Genomic DNA, 17,462 nt, shown 5'->3' on the forward strand with positions numbered 1-17,462 from the left:
ATCTTTATCCCTTATGAGTCTAAAATTAAAAAGTAGCATTACTAAACTTTCTTCTTACAACTTATGTCTCTGCTCATGCATCAGGATGAGCTACATAAAGGGAGTTTTAAAACAATGATTTAATATTACTGCTACATTTTACTCAGTATATCACGGTCATATGCAACATTTTCCCAAAGAAGCTGGGCTTCAGCTGTTCGCCATCAATGTTTTCTTTAATGTCTACACTCATTAGTTGTCATACTGTTATTTTATTAATTTTATTAATAAAAATATAGGATGTTTACATGTTTATCTTTATATCTTTATCATTTCTGTAGCCTGATGTAGGACTGTGTTCAACATCTCTTGATGTGGCCAACAACACTCACTATAATTCCTTATACACAAAGGGTGAAAACAAACAATAAATTCCCAGTAGTGGGAAACATTAAGGAAAGAGCTACAAGAGGAATGAAAATACCTGAAAGGTCCTAAGAATGTAAAATAATGCTTACTGACACAGTTATTCTAAGAGTCAGTTAGCCTTGATTTCTGACCTTAGGGCCTGCTCTAAATATCCAGTTATCATTAAGCTCAGTTCTTCTTGGTCCTATTAGCAGAGAGCACAATTTTCAAATGAAGCGTATGTATCTGGGCCAAGGGGAAGTAGAAAGGATTAAGCTGTGTTCCACTGGATTGCTGTCAAATGTCTAGCAATTTTTAAAATGTGGATTCTACAAAAATTCACCAGAATCACACTGCCAAAAAAGAAATGCCCATTTTTCTACCACAGACATCTCCTCTTAAGAAAATTCACATAATGGAAACCATTTTGTATACATAGCATGTTATAAAATCGTTATACCCTCTGACCCACCACACCATAATGTTTTATCGAAGAACTCCTTTCCCTGGCTCTATTTTTGGAGGAAAAGAAAGGAATTCGGTGCATCCATGGTTTCAACATGTGCCATAAGCCATCACTGCTTGTGTTTATTTTTTACTTTGATGCATGAACTATCAATATTAGCACTTTGAACACATTGTGACATTAGTTATCTCATCTGAATCTTATGCTATCAAATATTTATTTTTGGAACTGCATCTTTATTTTTATAGTCTAGTCAAGGGAAAACAAGGCTCAATATACAAATTTCTAATTCATAAACCTCTGTTTAAGAATGTATCCACTGAGGATGCGTGAAGGGAGAGCTGTTGTTCATTTTTAAATTCTAAAAACGGGACAGAAAATTATTCATTAATCAAAAATCACAGGTAATTTCCCCAAAGTTTCTACTCCTTCATTATTTAACTTAATGAAATGATGGGATTAGAGCGTAACATACAATGAGAATAACTCTCAGCAAGGTTAAGAGAAAAACACCTGTTTGTATCATAAGAAAAATTAATATGGCATTACTAAATGAATATGCACTTGTGCAAGCTTTCAAATGTTTAACAGGTGACATTTAATAGTAAGGAAACAAAATGCTTCAATAGAAAGGAGCAGAAACACCTGGGCAGGTCTGCAAGTGTGGTCGCCTACTTAGCATGCAATTGCATTTTCAACATAATTAGTTTAAATGAGCTTCTAAATTTGGGTGATGTACTGCACATGTAATTAAGATTTAATTAAAAATGTTCCATAATAAATTGTTTTCCATTTCTGACAAATCACATTAGAGAGGTGGATTTTGATTTGGAAATAGTTTTTAAAATGTGTTAATCATCTATGCCGAAAATGTGAGAAAGAAAAAAAAAGGGGGGCTCTGTTCAAAGTTACTTGGGACTTAAAACATATGAGGTAAAGGGCAGACTTTCCTTTTATCTCATTATAAAGTTTCGCTGAAGGGGATGAAGAAACTCACGTTTATAAGCAGAACACGACGATACACAGAATGGATCTCCTTTTTATTTCCGTATGGTATATGGTAGATACTTTCGAACTTTGGTTACGGAAAAGACCACGTAGTAACGACCGCAACAAGGCTTGGCACTAACCTGCTGAATCCTGCAACAGAGATGAAGCCCCTGTTCCCAGTCCAAGACAAGTTGAGCCACTGAACAAGGGTGCAGCGCGCCTGCAGAAATTCCAGAGAGGTGTCACTTAGTTTTGCCCAGTACGGCTGCAGATTGAGGTGGATGTACTGTAGAGGATCACAGCAGTGCTGGTTCAGTAGTTTGCAAGTCTGTGCTAGTCTACACAGGTCCGGCAGTGTAAGATGGTTCAGAATCAGTTGAATGAGCTACATCAAACAGAGAAACCAAGACCATCAGGACAGAGAAAGAAACAGTATCACGTAAGTACATCACATGGTCTAATAAAGAACAATCGTATCAAATTTGATGACAGTGTCTTCACATACTAGATAAACCAAGATTCATCCAAATTATCCAAATTAGAAGAAAGCATGCATGCAGAAGACTATATTACATTCAAAATTGTTTACAAGGTACTTCAAGTTCAGATTGACTACTCATTTTTTTCCAGTATAAACAATTTGGTAATCAATTTTTCATGGACTCAACATTTACTGAACATCTACAGCCCAGCAAGCATGGTTACGGAAGAGAGCTCCGACTTCCAGAGTTTTGCAGGGCCCAGTGGGAACTGGTTAGTGCAATAAGATGTTTTAATAGCTTCGAAAAAGAGGAGCATAGGCTGCTGTGGAAGAGAAGGCCTAACCTCGAAGGAAGAGTGTATTTGCACGAGGAAGGCTCAGCTTTAAAGGGCGAGAGGCAAACGAGGTGAGAGACTAGTTAGTGGTAGGGTCTGGGTTACTAAGAACTTGAATTTATTCTGAAAGCAAGAAGGAGTCTTGAAGGGATATAAACTGCAGAGTGACAGGGTCAGATTTGTGTTTGGAAAGCCCACTGCAGAGGGTACTACTGGAGGCACGGAGGCAGGGAGGCAGGGAGGCAGGGAGGCAGAGAAACCGGTCAAGGAGCGATTACAGAATTCCCAGAGGAAAGAGAAACCACGGGCCTGCTAGCAGTGATGATGGAGTAGCACACGGATACAAAAAGTATTAAAGGGGAGGAATCCAAGGGATTTTTACCTCTAATTAAAATCGTTTTCCTCAAACTAGTTCAAGATTTGTTTTTTCTTGACGGTGCACAATTTGGGGTTTCTAAACTAATACTGTTGAATAGCCTATTCTGAACCAAGAAACACAAAGAAAAAAAAGACCAAATATTTGCTAAATGGTAAAAATCTTTAGATGAGACAGAATATTGAGTTTCTTGCTTAACGCAGTATGTTTATCTAGCTACATTTTTGTTTTGCAAATATGCCCCTTAACCCAAATGATGTTCTTCTGTTTATTTGACTACATAAACCCAATACTAGTTTCAAGTCATAATTTCACTGTTTTAGGCCAAAAGATTACAAAATAGTGACAACATGATATTTAAAATAAGCATAAAGAGTGCATAAAGTATGAGCACTGCTAACTAACATAAATATTGTGCTCCGTGAGGTTTGGAGGGTTTTTACTATTTATTTTTAACACTGAACTAGACTTTAAAAATATTAAGAGTATGTGTTATAAAAAAAAAACAGGGAAATATAAGGAAATTAAAAATTAGTCTAAAATCTCATCACCCCGATAACAGGTAAACTGCTGACATGTAAAATATTATACAAACAAAAAGAAAATTCGGGTAAAACATTAGAAAAACCCAACACTGAAGAAGGGTAGTATATGAGAAGTTTCTCCCTATCTATCCTCAAATCTAACAAACTCTCTCCCCATTGGTAAGCACTGTTCATTTTTCTGATCTCTTCCAGACAAATATGCATGAATATGTATAAAATCCTATGTATGAACATGTATAAAATATGTATGAAATCCTATTTTGGATTTGCACTAAAAGCTATACCTTGCTTTTTTCATTTAATAATTTATCTTGTAGGCATCTTTTTATCTGCACATAGAAATCCACCCCATTCCTTTTTAAAGATGTGGCATACTATTCAACTAATTTCTCACTTACAGAGTTCCTGGGTTTTTCCCCATCGCAAATGATACTGCAATATCATTGTGTGTGTGCATATTTGACAAAATTTGCAAATATACCTCAGGGTAATTGCCCTTCAGAGCATCAATTTACTAGAAACAGTGTAAAAAAGTACCCATTCACGGATGTCCTAGACAGTACTGGTATCAATGCTTTAAATCTTGCCATTCTGAAAGCAAAAAAGGAAGAAACGAGAATAAAATAGTGTGACGTTGTTTTTTATTGCTGTTCTTTTTTTGTTTTTACTACAGAAATGTAACCCTTTGCCAAGGGAGTTGCCAAAGTTTCTTTCTTTTCTTCTGATCTGTTTCTGGATTCTATTGTTCCATTTATTTATTATTTCTCTCTTATCAATAGCCCTGTGAGTCAAATGAGTTTTGTTCTAATTTTTTAAAAGTTTATCTGTGGGAGTGCATTGGATTGTTTGCTTGCAAATGAGACTCTATCTTCTTCTTTGTTGACCCACAAATATCAGTCCTATAGCTTCATAATATGCTCTGTTATCTGGTGGGACTAGTGCCCCCCTCTAGCACTCTTCTTTTCCAGAATTTTCCTGAGTATTTTCATGTTTTTTTCAGGTGAAATTTTCAATTAAAGAACAAAAATTCTGTTTGTATTTTAATTAGGACTTCATTGAATACATGAAGGAAAACTGACACCTTTACTTCATTGTATCTTCTTTTTCAAGGGCATGGGATGATTTATCATTTAATGATCTTTCATGTTCCTAGAGTTTCTAAAGCTATTGACTTTTGTCTATTAACTTTGTAACCTGCCAACTTTACTTACTGTTCTTAATAGTTTTTAGTCTAGTCTCCGAAGTATTCTAGTACAGAATCCTATCATCTAAAAAATGATGATGATTTTACAGCCTCCTTTCCAAAAATTATGCCTTTTCTTTCTCACATCTTCCAGCATTGGCTAGTACTTCCAGAACAATGTTAAGTAACATTGTTGTCTTGTTCCTGGCTTTAATTTAAATGTGAGCCACAAATGTGATACACATATATAATTTCAAATTTTTAGTAAATACATTTTTTTAAGTCAAAAGACTCTAGTTAATAATACTTTATTGTATACTTGAAGGTTGCTGAGAGTAGATCTTAAGCATTTTCAACACAAACAAAAAACGAGAATTAACGATGTGAGGTGATATATGTGTTACTTATCTCGATCTTGGTAATCGTTCTACAATGTATATGTATATGAAATCATCATGTTGTACACTTCACATATATACAATTATATTTACCAATTATTCCTTAATGAAGTTAAGAATAAAGGCAAAGGAACAGGTAATATTAAATATATTTAATAACATTAAAAATGATCATTTCAACATGTAAATCAATATAAAATTACTGAGATATTTTATTCTTTTTTTTTTGTATGAAGTTTTTGAAATCTTGTATTTTACATTTTCAGCACATCTCAATTCAGACCAGCCATATTTCAAGTGCTCAATAGTACATGTGGCTAGTGGCTACCATATTGGATAATGCATTTCTAGTGTTTGATAATTAAATATGTTAGCTTTTGGTTAATGATATTTGGTAGTAGACAATTACTATCATATAGCTTAACAAGGTATTTATTTTTTTAACAGAGATGGATTAAAAATGTGGATATCTGTCCAGCTGTCATTTGTCAACAAATTTTGTTTATCCACTAAGATGACATAGGATTTTTCTCCTTTGACCTAGTACTATGGTATTATTATATAATTCTCTGATACCAAAACACTCTTGAATTCCAGGAATACATGCTGAATGATTTTATTGTATTATCTTTCAAAATAAGTCTATTTATTTTATTTGTTTGCTGAAGTACAATTGGTCTGTGGTATTTTTAGGTACTATATGTTATACTGGCTTCATTAAAAAGTTGAAAACTTTTCTTTTTCTTTATGCCATGAAATAATTTAAATAATATAGGGTTTATCTGTTTCTTAAATGTTTGAAAGAACCTATGACCCACCTGGACTTGGCAATAGTAGGACCTTAAATATTTGTAGAATGAATTAAAAATCCATTGGTTTAACTATAATATTAAAAGTTATTTCAAGAGAATTTGTAAAGGCAGTTAGTGCAAAAAGGCATTAAAAATTAAGTATATCTCTGTATCAGAGGATCAATAATTTACTTTTTCCAGATGATTTGTAATTTAAATAATACCCAGCAATTTCTGGCATTGTTCCAAACAAAAGTCACCAATATGAAAAGATGTATATTTTGTGTGAAAACATTCTATGGTAACTTAATATTACATTTTAAGCAAATATCCAAATAGAAAAAGAATAATGAAAAGTCACTGAGACCAGGACACTGACACGTGAAAATGCACTTTGGGATTTTGATTAAATGAGAGATAACTGGTTTCAGGCCTACAGGAGAATACCCATTAATCATTATTTGTCTAGTGTCTATAAAAACATGTTTTCATACAGGGGTATCCCAGCATGAAGTACCATTTGCTACCACAGTGAGTGCAGGATGTGATGTTGGCAAGGGCTCAGTTGTGCCCTTATTTTCAACTGTGGAAACACTCACTTGATATATTTAAATGTTGGGGGTTTTTTCACTTTAAATAATTTAGATTATCTTAAAAATAATTTGGGTATTTTTTTTTTTTTAATTTCTCCTTTTAGTCACCGTGAGATCATTCAGTGTTCTGCAGCATTAACTCTCTATGCAATGTACTCTGCTTTCATCATGGCTGGTTAATGTTCTCAGGACTACAGATTCTGTCCCTCACCTTCTCCCACATGCCCTTGTTGTATTGACCAAACCCCTTGCCTGTATTGGAAGCTTTCCCTCTCTACTGCCTCCTTCCCTTCAGCCTAGAAACATGCTGAAACCTCTCCCAAACTGCATCACAAACAGAAAACTTCCTAATCTGCTGCTTCCTCCACCATTTGTCTTTTCTCCTTTTAGAAGGCAAGTTAGAACAGATAATACCTCTAATTCATACTCTCCTTCATTTTGATATGCCTTTTTTGAGTGCCATACAAAGGGGTGGAGTGTTAGTCAAGATGACAATATTATTCATTATTGGCGGACAGTCTTATCCATGTTACAGCCCCCAGAGTATATTAACAGAAGTATTTTTCTGCTTATACTCAGAGTAAACAGTTTTTGTCTCTGCTTCTTTCTCCCTCCTTTATGCCTTAACCAAATATGGCAAGGTTTTCTCATCCCTCACCTTATGTTCATGGCTCCACTGAACCGATAACAGTAAAGGATTATCAAAGATGTCCCAATAACCAAAACCTGTGGGCACTTGTAACTTAGCTCTCTGCAGCCATGTGGCTGACTGGGTCCTTTTTGTGTTTTCTAGGCCTCCTCTTGCTTTGCTTTTAAGACTCTCTCATTGTTATCCCAAGCGCCTTTTCTGACAGGTCTTCTCTATGAGACTCTTAGATGTTAGTATTCCCAGAATTCTGTCCTTGGCCCTTTATTCCCACTCTACAGAGTGTCACCAGTTAATTTCATCTACCATGATGCCCCTCTCCTCTTTCAAGTGGACTCACTCAAATGTAAACTCAGACCTGCCTCCTGCATTTCAAACTGAAACACTAACTGCCTACTGTCCTCAACCAGACAGCGGAGATGCTTTGATGAATCACAGGCACCTCAAAGTCAGTATATCCTTCCCACCTTCACCCACTGTTTTATGATTAATGGCATGTCCATCCACTTAGTCATTTCAACCAGAAACCTAAAAGGGTCTCTGATGTTCTGCTTCATCTGTAGATAAACGTTTACTACTTTCAATTCCTACCTCCTGATCTCCGGAATATTTCTCCTACTCATCTCCCTTCCAAATCTTCCAATATCCAGGCTTCATCATTTTTTGCCAAAATTACGGCAGTAGTTTCCTAACTGGTGTCCCTGCTTCCCCACCCTGACCTCCTCTTGCCCTATTCTTCATTTACCAACACAGTTACCTAAGACAGAAATCTCATTTTGTTATTCTCATTTTTAAAATAAATAAAATAAAACCTTCGATGTTTCCCTAATGACCACAGAAAAGGTTCACTCTCTTGTTTATACCATGACACATATGAAAGACAAAATTTACACGAAGGCCAAACACCTGGGCAATTATTTGAATTGTGGGCCAAGAAGTGTGCAAAAATGCCTACATATTGTGGATGATTCCTGGAATGTTAGCTATTCCACACCATTCTCTCCCATTCAGAAAAGCATTATGAATACAAGACAACACAAGAAAGTGAGTATGAAACTATTACAGGTATAATCTTGGATCTGCTCTAATTTTTCATCAAAAGTAAACTGATGCAGCAGTGATGCAGGCCGCATACTGCCAATGCTAGACTGTCCCAATCACTGTCATCTACACGAATGGTGTCCTGGGGAGTCAGGCATCGAGGCAGTCCTAAGCCTCCATCCAATTTCATCCTCTGCAGCCATCTTGTTCCCAAACGGGTTACAAAGTTATACTTCCTCTCCCCTCTGTACATTCTCTTCCCTCTGCTGGAAGTTCCCCTCAGGTGTTCATTTGAATGCTACGTGTCAGCATTTTATCAGGTCTGGATAAAATTCAAACAAACACTGTTCAAATGTATTGGCCAAATTTAAGTTTCTATTTTGTCGTTTTAGGAAATGGGTGAGAATCAAATAAGTGCTTTTGTTTCTTCCTGATGAACTGTTCCCACTGCTGTGAGGACAACTGCTCCTTGAAGCCCTGGGGAACAACACTGTCAGCACCCTACCCTCCTCTCTTTCCCCAGCTCAACTCTTCCTTCACCTTTCCCCAGTCCTCCCATTAAGGGCCAGAGGGTCTTGTCCGATCCGTGAAGCTTTCTTTCTGTAACACAAGACTTGAACTAGACGGCCTGGGTGGGGTCCTGTTCATGGCTTACTGACTCAATTACCTTGGATCCTTCGCTTCATCTTTATGTGGCAACTCTAGCTACTTCGCAGGACACGACAGCATTTTAACCGCAGAATGGTGCACAGGCATTGTAGTAACCATTAGGCTTTCAAGAGACTATCTTGCTGTTCTATGCAAGTTAAGCTACTTGTGTTACTACAGTGAAAGCTGAAATACCCACCAATTTGGAAGGCGGCCAGTTTAAATTGGCTAAAATTTGCGTTATAAACACAATAAACACAAAAAAACACCATTTTTCTTAAAAAGATTTGGTTATATTATTTTTAGCCACACACAGCAGTTTGTCAGCAGGGGACAGAAATGCCTGGCAGGATCCCCCACCACCAGGGGGTGTGCTTCTGGCATACGATGCCTTGGGGCCAGGGACGCTAAATATACTGCAGAAAGGTGCCTGCAAAGACACACTGAAAATAAGACTTTAAGTAAAGGCACTCTGCACCTGCCTAGACCAAAAATTTCAGCTAGCCAGAAGGATATAAAAGAGAATTGATATAGAAGCATAAAGGAGACTTGGAGAAACTGTGGACTATCAAAGAGAATAGGCATCCTTCTCATGGTCTTATTAATACTCTAATGCAAAACAAAAGCGGTAAAATTACTTAACACAATTTTGTCCAGCTTTTTCAAAGTCAAAATACAGGTGACCCTTGAACTACAGCAAGGGTTAAGAGTGTCAACCTCCCCTCCACCAGTCGAAAATCTATATATACTTCTGACTTCCCCAAAAGTCAACTACTAATAGCCTACTGTTGACTTGAAGCCTTACAGATAACATAAACAGTCAAGCAACACATTCTGTATGTTAAACATAGTATGTACTATATTCTTAAAGTGACGTAAGCTAGAGAAAAGAAATTGTTAAGAAAATCCTGAGAAAAACAGATGTATCATACTATACTATAAAAAACTCTATATCTAAGTGTACCCACATAGTCCAAACCTGTGTTGTTCACAGGTTGACTGTATATGATACATGAGATTATGTACACCATACCAATGTTTCTATTTCTCTGATATCTAGCAAAATAAACATTAATACCTAAACATCTAAAAATTATAGTGTTATGTCCAATATTGCTACTGATTATCTTTGGCTTACCTCATAAGGCAGTTTATCAAAATATCCATTATTTGGCCCTTCCCTGAGGGCAGTACTGCTAAACTTTTTGTTAAGACTGTCCATTCCACAACCGTCCTTTTCTTCATAGTCATCATCTTCTAGATCATTCATGTCAATAAGTGAAGTCTTGAGAGAAAGCACTGGCTTGTCCTTCGTACCATGTAACACGACTGCATCTAATTCGGTGTAATAATCCAGAAGAGAACTATTTACTTCCAGCCGTATAAGGTTTGTGGGAAAATTTATCGGCTTAATACAAGGTTTAAATTGGCGAGCCTGAGAAGCATTCACCTTCGTCGGTCTCTCTGACCAAAGAATCTCCCATCTGCCAAAGAAAGAAACTTACCTATAATACACTTTAGAATGAGATTTACTGTTACCTTAAGGTTATGGCCCCACGCCCAAAACGTTATAGTGTGACACACAAAGGTATTAAATAAGGTGAACAGAATCAAACACAAGTGTTGTTTGTTTATAAACAAATTTATAAACTAAATGTCACAGACCTTGAAATATTTGTACTACTTGAATTATTTTCCTAACGTCCTAGAAAGTACTTTTTTTGCTAATTCCATATCAGTCAGTTAGAAACTGGAAGAGCTAGCGTTACATGAAGAACACCACTCAGTTTTAAAGGAAAAGGATACCTGAAGTCAGAATGAGGTACACAGGAGGAATTAAGCTCTGTTGTGTACATGTCCTAAAGCCAACAGTGGAAACCAACATGATCATCTTGTCACCCCAAGCTCTCCTTTTCCAGCTTCTCCATTTCTGTTACTGACATCACACAAACTCAACACTTCCATTATCTTTGATTTTCTCTTATCGAGTCATTAAGTTTTGTCAAATTTTTCATGAAATCATCCTTTCTCTATGCTCTTCTTCTAAATTCTCATTGTTCTCCTCTTTTAGTCATCTGAGTGTGGTCTCTATCTGGCAAGTACCTAACACATAACAGATAAATAATATCTTCTCTACTCCTCCAAAACGAACTCTACTTTCCAGCCAGATTAATCATTACCTTCCAGATAATAAACTTATTTCTGCTTTTGTGTCTTTGCTCATGTTGTCTCCCCACAAAGAAATGCCCAGTTTGCAATTATCTGCCCATCTCTTCTTCAAGGCCCAACTCAGATTCCATCTCTTCATAGAAGTCTCCTAATAAAACTAATCTCCCAAATTATGTAAAGATTCTTCATAACCTAGGATCATCAGATATGTAATATTCTTCCACATGTGTCACAAGTAACCATTTCTCTAATACTCTTTCCAAATACATCAGAAAACAATTAGAAACACAGATAAAAAAAATACTTCAATAAACATCTTTCCATTTCTAATTATTGACTTTAGCTACAGAATTTTTTAAATACAGATTTTATGTCAAGACTAAGAATATTTTTAAATCTGAATACATACTACAAACTGCTTTCAAAGAAGCTTATGCTAATAGTATACAAGAATGGCTACTGAAAGTATTATTTATTTTTAAAAACAATCTCTAATTTTATGGTAAGCCATATCTCCACATGACAATTTATAATTCACTGATTACTAACAATATTTAAAATATTTTCATAAACTTATTAATCATATGAGGGGTTTTTTCCTCTAATATATTGCCAGTTCATTTCCTTGGCCCAGTGACCTATTAAGATTTAAGTAAAAACTGATTACGGTAAGACATTTAGGAAACTGAAATAGACAAAAAAAGCGTGAGTCATCAACATGTAGGTACCCTCATGGTCTTTAAGCCAAGATGGCAGCAAGAAGGGCATACGGGGAATGGAGAAAGGAAGCATGATCATTTCTACCTGTGGGAATAAAAGCACACAGCAGAAGCTCACAGGGATCATAGTAAACGGATCACTACCCACTATAGTAGGAACTTTCGCACTTACTAGAAGCTTTATAATCACCTCATAGTTGCTACTTTTGCTGGTTCTTTCCTGAAAATTAGAAATAAAACTCATCAAACACAAAGAGCCTGTGAGTCCCGTATCTGGAGACAACATGAGAGTTAAGAGTGGAGAGACAGGTCCCACTCTATGACCCACCTTGACAAACTGGGGAAGAGTTCTACTCTAAGGAGTAGAGCAGGTTGTGGCGGGTATAAGAAGGAAAGGAAAGCAGGCTGGGCATCTTCCTCTTCCTGTGACATGGCAGTCAAGCACACTTGGAATGCCAGCCTAGACCTGGGCACCCCTACAGATTAATCGCAAAACTCTTGAGGGTTCCTAACAGTTCTGATTTGAACAATCTCACATAAATTTATGCATTTACATAAATGCATGTAAAGGAACTGACGTATGAATCATTTAAAATCATGCTGGTAGGAAAATGCATTCCTAATTTTGAACAGTATATTTCCACGAATCAGGAGGTAAACGGTTTTATTCATTCTGTTGTTGCTATGGCAAAATGACATCAGATGATGTTAGAGAAATGTCTCATGTCTAGGAAAGAAGGACCAGTCAGGACCCTTTGAAATAACTGCCTGTACTGGTTCACAACACATGTGATCTTAAACCCAGTCTGTTTTATTATTTAGCTTCAATGAGGAGCTTTTACAAAGCTTAACAGGAAACACTGAAAATGTGACATAGAAATCACCTGTGCCAGATCCTTTGCAATAAATAAATACAGCTAATACATGCTCTTCATGTGCAGTTTGAACTGTATATTGTATATTGTATAAATGTACAAATATAAGCTTAAAGAAAAGCATTGACTAGAGCAGCAATATTCTATGTTAATAAGGTATTAATCTACCAAAGTCTTCCTTACCTACTCTGCAGAATGGACAAGGCTAGATGATGCTTCAAATTGACTTCCTTAACTTTTGTGGTATATCAGGATTAATGCTATTTTAGCATCACCTTCGCTTTTCTATATAGCATGAATATTATATATTTACCTATACATATAACTTAAGTTGTAAATGTGACAGTATACTTAAAGGAGAACATCATCATCATCTTATCAGTGTTTAGAAATATTTAAAAATATGTCTAAATATAAAAACTTTCAAGTATCTAAATTGGTTATTTATATTTCACCTTTGTCTTGATAACGTAAAAAGTAACAAAAAATTATGAAAAGAAAAATTATTTTATAGGTCTGTGGCCAACTGAATTAAGTTAACATTAACTATGAGATCAATCAAATTGATCCTGAGGTGTGTGCATTAAAGTGAATTTTTATTTAAAATTTCTTAATAGAACTAGAATGTATTATTTCAAAGTTAGCAAGAGAAAGGTATCTATTTTATCCAACAAGAAAATATGCCAGTATCATTTTATTCTGGAAAACTAAAACCAGAATCTTAAAACTAGTCCATGAAAACAAGCAAATGCAAACAAATGTACATGTGCACACGTGTGGGTGTATGTACACACACACACACACACACACACACACACTATTCTGTGAGATAGCCCCAACTCCTTTAATCCTCTAGATTTAGGACAGCATTAACAAGATTAAACCGCTTTAAATTGTGCTCCATAGTCCACACATTTAAGTGTTTACTATATATGCTCACACACTGTATATATCTACCAGACAAGTCTGACCAACTCTAAATGCCCTATGTAAGTATTTTAAATCTACACTATCGCGTATGCAGGATTCAGCTCTGAATCCCATTCTGGCTGCACTATAGAACACTTAATTCTGGGATGGTAACCAATAACATTCACTTCACCAGCCCACTTATTTCCCTTTCTGTTGATGATACTGAACGCCTACTATGTGTCCAGTTCTTAGAAACAAAGAAACAAACCACTCCTTCTATGCTGTTGATCTCGTTTCCCCATTGAGAAAGGCTCTCCAAGGCTCCCAGGAAGCAACAGGTAAACCAAAAGAGAGAGAGAGAGATGTTCACCAATAGAAACCAGAGAAAGCAAGTTTTCCAACATATTTAGGTTGGAAGTCAAGCACACAGATGCAAAAAGCTTTCCTATAACCAAAATTTCTCCTGGTTAGTAAGCATATGTAGTAGTCAGCACAAAGACAATTCTCTTGGCAACACTGCTCCATTTCACCAGCTGAAAGTAAATGGATAGAAGAGGAAAACCAACAAGAATAAAAGAAAAGGATTCTGATAGTATACCTACTCATTCCCTGCCTCCCAGCCTATCTCTAATTGGAACTAACTAGCATCTGCTTTAAGAACCAACCACTTTAGGGCCTGGCGACTTCCATGACAAAATCATGCTTCTTGGCCTACAAAATCAGGACTAGACTATGACCAATTTGGGAAACCATTACTTAAGCAACTTCCTTTGGCAGCAAATTCTCTATGTGACAGCCACTTTCTTTTCCTCTCCTTTCTTGACTTCAGTATTATATAATTAAATGCTTTCTTTTAACGCTCAAAAAAAAAAAAAAAAAATCCACACCACTAAATTTTATCCCCAAATAACTTTATTCCAGTCAGTTTCTTTAACAGGACCTCAATTTGTCATTTTCTTTCTCCTCTTTTTCTGTCTCTCTCTTCCAATGTGTAACCCTGTACTAGCCTTTTTCTGACTCTTACACAAGCATCCAGTAAGATCTTATCCCCAGGACCAGGACACTGTGTAGTACCTATTTTCTTTTCTCTTAATAGGGCAGTAGGCAAGAAGTCAGAAGACTCTGAGATCTTACAGAACTACCTGTAACTTATCTACTTCATTCACTGAACAAAGAAATCAACCAGACGAAATGGGGAAAGACTGCTTTTGAATTTTGAATGTTCCGGGACTACAAGTCCATTTCCTGCAAACAAATTCCTGAACGACTCCAACACACTCCCTTGTTTGCTAACTCTTAAGATAGGCATAAAACCATGTACTCAACTAAAATACTAGGTAGTAGAGTCCAGTGGTTCCCAAATAACAGCGTGTGACGGAGATTTCCATGAATAAATGTGAAAAATAAGGAATGTATTGGTAAAAAGTTAGACAGGGAAGGAGGCAGACCATAAGAGACTCTTAAAAACTGAGAATAAACTGAGGGTTGATGGGGGGTGGGAGGGAGGGGAAAGTTGGTGGTGAGCATTTAAGGGCACCTGTTGGGATGAGCACTGGGTGTTGTATGGAAACCAATTTGACAATAAATTTCATATTTAAAAAATATGCACAAATATACATGTAAAATGCCAACCATTCTTTAAGATTCTGATCATGCTAATTTCTCAGTATAAACTGAGGTTTCTTTTATGACATGATGGTGATGACAAATGATGTATTCCATTTGTTTGTGTTTTTAATGCGTACTTACTTAGCAAAGTAAATAATGTGACAACCTGTATCAGTTTTTATGATCATTTTTATTATGTTTACTAGTTTAAGACTGCCAGCTTTCTCTCCCTGTAGTCCACTTAGACCTCCTGGTCAGTTCTGTGTGCCCACCTTCCACATCTCCTTGCTTTGCTCCTAAGGGCCTCGACCTGCAGCCTTCTTCAAAGTACAGTCTCTCCATCCAGAGGGCAGCATGTGCCTAAGAGACTTCCATTCCCCTTCCCACTCCCCTGGCCACAGCCCAAGACAGGTGCGGGGAGTATAAGAGCCCACCTCCCTAATAACTTTTCCTCCAGGCAGACTGGGACTTCACGTGAAAGCGCCTCCTTGCCTGACTTCTTCCTCTCCCTAGCTCTCCTGGCTTCTCCAGGAGCACTTCCAGAGCAAATCATTTGCATAACAGCAGTCTTGAAGGTCTGCTTCTGGAAAACTGGATCCAAGAGCCCTGCGATTCCCAAAGTGTGGAAACCACTAGGCTAGATCTTAAGAATGGCACTTACACGCTTGTGGCCCCTCACTAGCTTATTCTCCGCACTCTTGAACCTTTTTCAGAAAGTTCTTCAAACACCCAGATCTCATGTCATGATTTCACCTTTGCATGTGTGGTTCTCTCTGTACCTCTCCCATCCAAACTAAAGCCTCACTCAACCTTCGGCTCTCGGTTAAGTTACTTCCTCAGGGAAAACTTCTCTGAGCCCCACAGATTAGGTCTTCCCACCACCAACACATGCTCCCTGTGATCTTATGGCCTTCTTCCAGACTGACCTACAACAACTCAGAGAACAAGAGCCATGTTTGTCTGGTTCTTTGTTTTGTTCGCAGCAGCGAACTGGCAGAGAAGGTGTTCAATGTTTCTGACTGTTTAAAGAAATTCACCAAAATGTTAACAGTTACTGAGTCTGGGGAGAATTGTGGAGGTCTTGTTTCCTGTATGTTTTCTTTCTTGATATTTTATAACAAGTCTTTTTAAACAATGAAACACCTATTGATTTCATAATCAGTAAAATTTTAAAGGTCCTTTTTTATTCTGCAATAATATATATTGGCTAAATTATTTTTCTCTTAAAATGTAAGGGTATTGTCTATGGAATAAAGATAAAATTCAGTTAAACAAATTAGAGATATATCTATAAATAAAGTCGTCACTTTAATCTCAACCACACACTCCAACTCTCAGCTAGGAATCCAAGAGCATGATTTACACTCAAAATCAGTTATGCAGACATTATGTTTTAGATTAAAGATACTGCATGTTTCATAGATCTCATTCCCAAATTTGTTTAGCTTTTCAGGAAAAAAGGGGATAACTTTGTAGGAAAAAGACAAAGAATGACAGAGTCCAATTAAACAATTCTCATGTAAGAAAGGATCCTTCCCAAAGGACTTCTCCCTCAGGGGGAAAAAAAATCAAACCTGTATATTGAATGATGCTGGTTTTGTGTTTAAAAAAAAAAAATAGATTTATCAGTAGTATTATTCACAATGAATTTTCGAGGTCATTCTGAAAAGAACAAATAGAGATTATTTCCAGCTCGAGCTGTATTTATTTCCTGACACCGGGGAGGTACTCCCTTAGAGTTGAGGGGACAAGGGTCTTCAAGGAAGCAATGTGGCAGGTGGTAACTGATCCTTATCCCCGCTCCTCCTCCACTGGCAGCTAGAGTCTTACTGTTTAACAGGTGCCCACAAACTGCTCTGGAGTTAGAATACACTCAAAAGGGCAGGCCTTTTTGTCTATTTTGCTCATTGTTCACTGAGGTATCCCCGATACCCAAAACAATGCTTAGCACATGGTAGACACACATAAATGTTTAATGAACAAATTAATAAAGTGATATAAAGATCTTAAAACTGATAACAACAAGTAATAGAAAAATGAGCAAATAAGATGATCAGACAGTTCAAGGAGAAGGAAATTTAAGTGGCTTTTAAACATGAAAACATATTCAAGCTTGAAGATAATAAAAGTATTCCAACTTAAGGTTTATATAACATTTTCACCTACCAAACTAGCAAAAATATTAAAATTAACATACTCTGTAGGTGAGGCTTTGACAAAACACGTATGCACATACACTGCTAATACGAATATAAATAAACAGACTCTTTGAAGAGATTTTGGCACTATATATCAAAAT

The 17,462-nt window shown here is 36.6% G+C and overlaps 1 protein-coding gene across 3 annotated transcripts in view; it reads right to left on the minus strand.

The window, feature by feature from the left end:
- Positions 1-17,462, minus strand: part of FBXL4 (F-box and leucine rich repeat protein 4) — an 82,785-nt gene that overhangs the window by 44,805 nt on the left and 20,518 nt on the right. For all 3 annotated transcript variants that reach the window (XM_060616234.2, XM_060616236.2, XM_060616235.2), the window contains 2 exons: positions 10,019-10,364; positions 1,984-2,228 (listed from right to left, as the gene is read on the minus strand). In XM_060616234.2, coding sequence (XP_060472217.1) covers positions 1,984-2,228; positions 10,019-10,364 — 591 coding nt within the window. The remainder of the gene's footprint in view (positions 1-1,983; positions 2,229-10,018; positions 10,365-17,462) is intronic.

The sequence above is a fragment of the Panthera onca genome, chromosome B2 (assembly GCF_046562875.1).
Source record: "Panthera onca isolate mPanOnc1 chromosome B2, mPanOnc1 haplotype 2, whole genome shotgun sequence".
Classification (NCBI taxonomy): domain Eukaryota; kingdom Metazoa; phylum Chordata; class Mammalia; order Carnivora; family Felidae; genus Panthera; species Panthera onca.